The sequence below is a fragment of the Pholcus phalangioides genome, unplaced genomic scaffold (assembly GCF_987345545.1).
Source record: "Pholcus phalangioides strain wild (caught in Gottingen) unplaced genomic scaffold, Ppha-v1.0 ptg000007l_1, whole genome shotgun sequence".
NCBI classification, from domain to species: domain Eukaryota; kingdom Metazoa; phylum Arthropoda; class Arachnida; order Araneae; family Pholcidae; genus Pholcus; species Pholcus phalangioides.
In genome coordinates, this window is record NW_028301600.1 from 57,329,104 (window position 1) to 57,338,115 (window position 9,012).

Sequence of the window (9,012 nt, forward strand, 5' to 3'; positions counted from 1 at the left end):
ACAAATATGCATCAGTGGCCGCCTCTATTCGGCGTAAAATTTCTATGGTGGAGCCCCGTACGCTCTCCTCTTATATTCATTTATCGAATTTACTGATTTATTTTCTTCGAGTGGGTGCGGAGCCCCCGGGAAGTGTACACGGAGCACCGGTTGAGAACAGCTGCTTCAGTGAAAAGTTTCCCAAAATTTTTGTGTTCCATAGCTCTTCTTTAAAAAAAATTTCTTTCTCATTTCTCCCAACTCAAGACCACCCATAGGATCCTATACTAAACCCATAGCTTCTATCGACCCTTTGGACAATTGCATCGACCCCTTCCCCCAGGGGTCGATATTTCACACTTTGGAAAGCACAGCTTCAGTGGCCATTCTTGGTTATTATACAACTTAATTTAATGAAAGGTCACGGGAAATTGACCTTTTTAATTTTGATTTATTCATTTTTTTTTTGCACTATTTATAAATTTGTTATGATTAGTCCTGTTTGTTGCATTTATATAAATTAACCTCTTTTTAGCATTAATGTGTGTATAAATGTATGTAATTGAATAATTTTCAGAATAAGTGCAAATTTTCAAGTTGTGCGGAAGATTAATTAAATTTTTTTAATTTTTCAAATTAATATTGCTCATAAATACAATAAAAGTTCGTTATAACAACAGCTCACAACCACAAGAAAAGTTTTCGCTGTAACGTAGTTCTCATTATAAACGAATTTTCACGTTTCGCTCTGTAAGGACATAAAATTATTGAAAATTGCTGCTTTATCTGCATTGGGACGTCTTTGAGATCATTTCGTTCTAATACGTCGTATTAACGATTGACGGAACTCTAGTCATGTGAAATTGATTTTTGATCTCAAATCAGTTGATTCTCTAAGAGTATAAGATGTTTTCCATAGAATTTCGTATTATCAAAGCGGTTTAGATGACCAACTGAACAATTAAAAGTCTGAACTTATTACATTCATGCTCACTTCCATGGATTTATGGATCAGGCAACATCGTTTATCGAATCGGAAATTCGATATTTTCAAATAGTTTGGTTGCTCAACTCCAAGGACCTTCTAGCTACATGGACCATACCCGAAGCCCGGGTGCTTTATTTGCTTGTCATTTCTTTTTTTTCAAGTAAAAAGAAGTAAAATCTCAGGAGAAAAATCCGCCCATTTTTGACATTATTCATGTTTTGTTACTTGTGTGCACGTGTAGTTTGCTTCTTTTTCGAGCAACTTTTTCTTTCTATTAGTGAGCAGCTACAGTACTAATAACTAGAAATTCCTAAATAAAATACATGTAGAAATCATTTGCATGAGAATGTTTTTGCAAATGAATATGCATCGAGATAAATAGAAAAGATGCATTTAAAAATGCGTTTGCGTTTTTTGCTTGGTTATTTGTTCTTTAGCACATATTTTCTCAGTTTTAGTTCATATTTAGCCATTTTTTTTAAGTGGAAAATTCGGGCTCTAATTACAGGCGAATCCCGTTTTAACGAATACCGTTACAGCGAAAATATCGTTTTAACGAATGGTTTTCTAATCCCTCTAATAAGTATACATAGGAACAATGCAAACAATCTGAAATTTCTTTATAACGAAGTGTTTTCTCCGGTTTCTTGGAGTTCGTTATAACAGGATATTCGACTGTATAACAATCATTTAATGTATTGTTACCAAAGTGAATGGGACAAGGGCGTAGCCAGAAATTTCGTTCGGCAGGGGGGACCAAAGTGACAGAACAATAGATTTGGTCATCTTTTTCCCTTTTTTCGGTCATTTTCTCACATTTCGGACGAGGGGACCAGACCCCCAAGTCTTCCTCTTCGCTACGCCCTTGGAATGGGACTACCCCTGAGCATGAGCGTACCCAAGAAAACCAATCTATTTGGGGGGGGGGGGGGACACGGAATTTCTTCCAGAGAATTTTTGAGTTGGTGCCAATTTCCCAAAAGCATTTAATTAACAAAAATTTATTTGATTGTTGGGGGCGTAGCCTTTGCCCTTGAGCCCCATTCTAGTTTGATCACGGTCCAAGTAAAAATATACTTTCATTCTCTCTCTCTCATTGAAACGAGCACAACTCCGGTCTATCGCCATAGGCAATTTATTCAGATCTAGTCATGCCGTAAATCTGCGTATATCCTCCCAAGATCCCCCAGATCTCATGAATCCCGAAATCCCCTGGGCGGGGTCATGAAAATGACTATATACAAAAAATATATTCAGAACAGTATATGCATCTTTATTTATTCCAGGGTTGGACAAACCCCAAGTGCCAGGTCACCATGGTGACTGGAAAATCTGTATTCGCGCCTAAAATTTTGTATATGTGATTGCTAAATCAGAATCTAGTGATGGCTCAAAATTTTCCGATTTCATAATTGTCTTCCAACATGGAAAGGAGCAGAGCCACAACTAGAGAAAGCAGGTGGGTCTGGTGCTCCGGACGCTGGACCAGAATGTGAGTCGAATTCACCCTTTAACTGCTTCTTCTACATGCAAGGGGCGCCAAAATTCCGAATTGCCCCAGATGACAAAGTATCCAGTTGCGGCCCTGGGAAGGGGTCATCAATTCCCAGAAAGGTTGAAAAAAGATTATTTAAGATACTTTTCTCGTGAAAAAACCATGCTTGGCTCTTACAAAATTTGGCTGGTGCCTAAATTTTTTAATGATTTTTGTCGAGCCCTGTATTTATTTATATTTTATGATACAGTGTATATTTCCCCCAAAATCAAATTACATGTCACTTATTTAAGATTTATTTTACTCTCATATATTGAGTCATATATCAGGTTTTAAATTAGAAAAATAATAATTTTTTTAGTTGAATAAATTTCTTATTAAAAACTCGATTCAAATATTGTCACTTTTACAAGTATGCAAGCCAAATGGAGTTTAAATTTTTCTTAAATAAATTTTAAATATGATTGAAAAAAATAAAACATGGTAAGTTTTATTAATTTATTGATATGTCTAACAGAAAAAAAAGTATTTTATACTACGCTTTATTGATTATAAGTATTAGAGGGCTGCAAAATCTAGATTGTTTTTGAAGATTCTGAATAAATTATCATTAAAGAAAATGTTTAAAATGCATGAATTTATCAAAAATGTGTAGCTATATTTAATATTGTTTACTTTTTCTGTCAGGAAACTGTGCGGAATCACGAGGAACTTTTCCGTTTTCTTGTAATATAACATGTTTTACTAACAGAAGGTTATACTGTACGTGCACAACCGAATGTGGTCCACACAAACCATAAAATACTGTGGAACTGTCCATCTCAACATTTGTGGTGGGGGGGGGGGGGTTCAGTGGAAAAACAAGGAGTTTACTTCAAGTGGCTCCAAACACAGCTATTCTTATTTTGCAGAATCACAAACCTCGTCTAGATTTTTCTTCACCACCGTAATTTCTTTATATTCCAATTAGGATCATCTATGTCGGCGTCCTTCACGGATGGCCATCCGTTAAGCACAAAAGCTTTTAAAGCCTTGACCAGCGGCGTCAAGAAGAATGTAGTTTTCACTATCAGAAGGGGGGTCCCCATATGGACGGATGCCTCCAGGTGACATATTCCCCACATAAGCGACACGCTATACACTCCCCGTCCTTCTAATTAGGAAATGGTGATTGTATTCAGTAAACTTGCATTGAAGCAGCCGAAACTGAACCCTATTGAAATGCTCTTCGACAGCTGCAGAAGGTGCGGCCCCTTTATCATGAAAAAAAAAAAATACATGGAATAAAAAGTCCGCCAAAGATCCCAGGCTAGAAGCCCTTCTCCAGTATGTGGGAGTCCATGGCCGTGCTTATAGCTCGCTGAATGCCCCCCCCCCCCCCGGGAAACACGCCACTAGATGCCACAGACGGGCTGTAACTAGGAGTGAAGATCATTTTATTGTCGGGAAAGGGGGGGGGGAAAGCATCGAAATGCCTCCTTGAGATCGACTGTGATGCCGCAAGATATTTAAAATTTCTAACAGTGCTGCGAACGTAAACAGGGTATGTAAAACCCCCTCTTTGCGGTCACCGGACCCAGCACTTCCCTGTGAAAAATCGGGGTCCTCGCGAAAGATCTGTCCAAAAGCCCGGTCCAACGGAGACAGGATCATTTTAGTCGTGGAGGGAGGGAAGAGTATGTAATTTTTTCACCCTCTTTCCACTAAAAAAAACGATCGAAACGATATTTTTCGTCTTCCACCCCCCCCCCCCAGAATTAGCAGTCCCCACAAGAATTCCGCCTGTGAAAACTGCCTTCTTCCCTAGTTCCGGCCCTGGCTACCTAAGTGTTGGAGTACTGGAAACAGGGCTGGGGGGAGGGGTCAAATGTCTAGGGTGCCGGACCAGGGGGGGGGGACGCAAATTTCACCTTTTAACCTCTCTTCAACATTTATTGAAATACCGTATTTAAAATTTCTATATAAGAGTGCTGCTAACGTAGATAGTTTGAGAATCCCTGATTTATAAGGAGGAAATTTCATATTCCTAGTATTAGAATGCAATGGTACCCGGCTCAGGGGGCTTTGAAATTTTCCATTCATTTCTTATTTTCTTTTTTTTTTGTGTTAATTTTATTTTACTATTATTTATTTGATTCCCCTCAAAGGCACCGGAACCTAGGAGTGGAGGATATTTGAGCCCAAAAAATTTTGTAAGGTGGTTGAGCCCCCCCCCCCCAATAGTTTTCAGAAGAACAATGCAGTGCGTCCTCTGTTTCCTGCGTATGTGCTTCATTTCATCCCCGTATATAGGGGACGGCCAGCAACTTTCAGCGCTCTCTCCCCACCCAATGTTAATTTCTTCATGTCAGCGCCTCTGTTGTGAAGAACTTGTTAATAAGCTTAATCATTGTTCACTTTACCTCCTCCCACTTTTTTTCTTTTTTTGTGTTGTATCATGCCCCCATCCCCAAGGGTCACACTCAACAAAAGAAGGAAGAGATGCTCTTGAGTTTACCGACAGTGCAAGCAAGAGAAAGGATCCCTCCCCCCCCCCCAAGTTATCTACACTGGTGCCTTCAGGCACCACTCTGGGAGGACGCAATTTAGGATGAATGGATGCTGGATTGATTGGGAGATAAGACTACTATTGTCACAGAACAAGTGCGTTGAGATTCTGAAAAAAAGTAAAAAAATAAAATTTCGAGCAGATGGATTTCTACTATTTAAAGAAATTTTTTGTCAAAAAGTTTTTTCTGAGCCAAGTGTGAGAAACATATCCACTCGAATTTTTGGGGGGGCCGAGCCGGCTCTTCTAAAATGTTGGGGGGGGGGGGCTCAGGCCCATGGGCCGGATACAAGTTTACGCCTATGTTCTACCCCCACCCCCAGTCAAATTTTGTTATAAAGGGGCTTGAAAAATGTTTCGGCATCGGTCCTCAAGATCTGTTATGAATGGGCAATTAGAATGTGCTTTTTTCCCCAATATTTTTCAAAAAAACATTGGGGGGGGGGGCCTAAAAGTTATTGGTCCTCCCGCATATACGGGATTCAAGCGTGTACAAAGGAGAGGGAGAATGCATTGCACAATGGTTTTTTTCAGTAATTACTGGGAGGCTCAGTCCCCTTACAAAATTTATTGCGGGGGGAGGGGCTCAAATGGCCTCAGCCTCTAGGTTCTGGCACCTATTCTTTATAGAGTGTAATTTATTTCGGTTTCAATATCATTGCTTCCCAATATTCAACCTTCCCCCTCCCCCCACCATGCATCTTTGGGCTTATTTTCATGTCGGCGCCATGGCCGTCCTCCGGTCGCAGTGAACAAAAGAAGAGACACTCCATCGAGAGACACTCAGTTTTTGCCACAGGCAAAGAAGAAAGAGCCCCCCTCAACACCGCAAAGAATCTTCCTCTCAGCCGTGCCTTCTGGCAGTAACCGATGGAGACCGATTGGAACCGATGGAGGGTGCAATTGGGGATTGAACGGCAGGGAAGAAATGAGATAAACGTATTGTCATGGAACAAGAAAGCCAAAGACCATCCAGATTTTTTAAAAGAACTAAAATTTTGTGCAGATTGTTTCCATTAACTAATTCATAATTAGGACAACTTTTGGTTAAAAAAAAAATTTTCATCATTGCAAAATGAATAAGCCATATTCATACGAATTTTTGGGGGGGCTGAGCCGCGTCTTCAAAAATGTTGGGGGGGCTCGGGCCCATGGGCCCTATAGAAGTTTACGCCTATGTGTATGAGGTGACAGGGTGTGAATCAAGGTACTGAATATTATCATTTCTGGGGAATAAATTGGTTTTTTAGACGATTTCAAAACTATCTGATCATAAAAAAAATTTAAGAACTCATCTTTAGAATTTTCTTTGAGAAAATATTCCAATAAATTTTTCAAAAGAAGAATGATATTATCACTGCCAGTATCAGATTTTGAAATGCTACACACAGCAATTAAGGCTATCAAAATTTCACTCAATGTTTGGCAGCTACTAATTTTCACCGGTAAATTTATATTTGCAATTTTTGGTACAGGCACATTTCTAATATATGCAGAAACATTTAACTCATTGTCAATTACAACTGATGAGCTAATCTGAGGAGCAGGTGATTGCTCAATCAGTAAAAACATAACACTATTTTCTTTAACTATTGTGCTCCACTCTTTACTATCAATAACACTTAATTTTGATTTCAAATCATCTAAAGTATTCAAAAATTGTTCTTTCTCAAACCTTTCTTTTTCTTTTCTGCTGTCTTCTATAGCTTTATTGAAATTTTGAAACTCTCTTCTTTTTTTCTTTTCTTCTGGTGCTTCTCTACTGCGACTGTAGGAAGACATATAGCTCGGACAATCAGGAAAAATTGTGGGAATCGCTCCTGCTCTTGGTCGTGACACTTGAAGCTTCACTGTGATTTCCTTTCCTGATTTAGGATCATATTCCGTCACTTCACTGATTATATCGTCTTCTTTGAAATGTTTCTCACATACCTATACGTTTAAAATGAAAATATATTGTAGAGTTATCATTAAATCAACAATAATTATCAACTAACATTGGCATACGCAAAGGGGGCCGAGATTATAGCGTTATTTTGTAAGAAAAAATTTAAACCCCACCCCGAGAAAATTCTGCGTACGCCTATGTCAACTAATATAATCGTATCATTAAGTAAATGCATACAAAATTGTAATTATTATATTTCACTATTGCCAGTGTTAAGTAGGCCTATGTAAATTTTTTTACACTATAAATTTACTATATACCGGTCCCAGAAGATCCTCCCTTACTGCTAGGACATCACATCAGAATATAGAGATAGAATATAAAATACGTAATCAATTTAAAAGAAAAAAAACATGCGCGTAATAATTTTTTTTCACGTGAAGAAAAAAATACATAGCTCACCTTGCTGTTTTTTGTTGGAGTAAAGTCTTTCCTCTTTATAGCATTCAACCACTTGCCTTTTAGTTGCTCTTCTTTCGGAAAACCGAACACCTTTACTTTGGGGCCGTTTTTGTAGTTTCCCCTACAATTTACTACTGAACAAGTTTGTGGCATATTTCACAACATATATAACAACTATTAATTTGATGTTTAAACTGGAAATTCATGGAAAAAAATGTTCCTCAACATGCTTTGTGTCGTAGAACTAGAAGGAAAATGTACAGAGTAATGGAGTTTCCTTAACATTATGGCAGAAGAACCTGTTTCTACTAGGGGCAAAGCTTCTTAATACAGCTTTGACTAGGGGTCTTTCCGATCCGGTTAGCCCCAAGGTTGGTGACGTCAGAGGTATGTTGATGGGGATTGAGTTGGCCTTGTCACTCACGTAGGTCACGGTTGTATTCGATATTTCCTGAAAACATCGGGATAAGGGATTTACCACAAATTGATATCAGTTATTTTCTGTCATCTGATTTATTTTCTTCAGTTTTTTTATTTTTTCATTATTATGCTCGAACGTCTTCTCTCATTCACATGATGCAGTAAGCTTATTCTCGAAATAACCAAATGGCAGAAAATAATTGAACTATCAATGTATGAAAAATCCCTTATCTAGTATTTTTAGGGAAGTGACTGGGAATATAGCTCACACTGTATCGTCGATATCTTCTGTTTTTTTCCTGATATTCAATTGTAATTTTCACAAAAACTGCTCTATATAGTTGGCAATCAAACTGTGAAAAATAAAATTTATATCTTTTCACGCATGCGCACTCAAATTATTTCCTTTAACCCTTGTTTGCACGGGTTAGATCTGTGAGACCTATAAATACAAATACAAGGCCACAACAGGCAAAATGCCCAACGAGGTGGCTAAAAAAAAGATGCCAAAACAAATGGATGTCATATATTTCTCTCAGTTAATAACAAGTGGCAGAAAACATTTTCTTTACGTTATCGTTAATTTCCTATTCAAACTCGTTTATCTACTATGCCAACTTTGGGCTCGGTAGCATTTTTTCTTCCGGAGCGGTTGAAAGCATCGGGCTTATACAGAGTGTTTCAAAAAGAATCACACCCGATTTGAAATGCGTATATTACGAAAAATATCGAACACGTAGACACTAAAGATTGATTAGCCATGTAACATAAAATTAAAGTTTTTTTACCAACCAAATTAAAGGTGCTCAATATGTCCACCTTGGGATGCACGGCATATGTCTATATCAGGGTGTCTACCAAAAGCAGAATTCGGTGACTTTTTGGTGATCTTTTATCATTCGACAAAATAAACCATGGACTGTTTTCTTATATCAGCGGTTTCAAACTGTGAGTAATGACCACCTGGGGGGGGGGTCAATGAAAGGGGGAACGCGAGTGAATTTACAAAATAAAAACATTTGATAAGAAATCAATTAATTTAATCCTTCGAAACTTTCCGCAGAGCATGATGAAGATATCAAATGCATATACACACATACAAACATGCCAACATTGGCATGAAGCTTCTCAGTGCTAAATGTTGAGCTTCACAGGGATGGGAAGTGACAAAGTCCACTTTGGATCAGCAGAATACAGACTTCGGAACAGTTTTGGAGCAGCAAAATATAGTA

General features: G+C 38.3%; 1 protein-coding gene across 1 annotated transcript; it reads right to left on the bottom strand.

Moving 5' to 3' along the window:
- Positions 1 to 6,052: 6,052 nt before the first annotated feature.
- Positions 6,053 to 7,795, bottom strand: LOC149085538 (uncharacterized). Its single transcript, XM_089233604.1, has 2 exons — positions 7,361 to 7,795; positions 6,053 to 6,942 (listed from the first exon to the last, which is right to left on the bottom strand). Exons 1-2 carry the CDS (start codon positions 7,511 to 7,513, stop codon positions 6,169 to 6,171), a joined length of 927 nt encoding a protein of 308 aa, XP_089089730.1. The 5' UTR covers positions 7,514 to 7,795; the 3' UTR covers positions 6,053 to 6,168.
- Positions 7,796 to 9,012: the final 1,217 nt, after the last annotated feature.

Bases quoted from the DNA above. Each gene is read 5' to 3' on its own strand.
- LOC149085538 (XM_089233604.1), bottom strand. From the start codon at position 7,513: ATGCCACAAACTTGTTCAGTAGTAAATTGTAGGGGAAACTACAAAAAC. The intron at 6,943-7,360 runs GTGAGCTATGTA...TTAAACGTATAG, and splicing joins CTCCAACAAAAAACAGCAAG to GTATGTGAGAAACATTTCAA.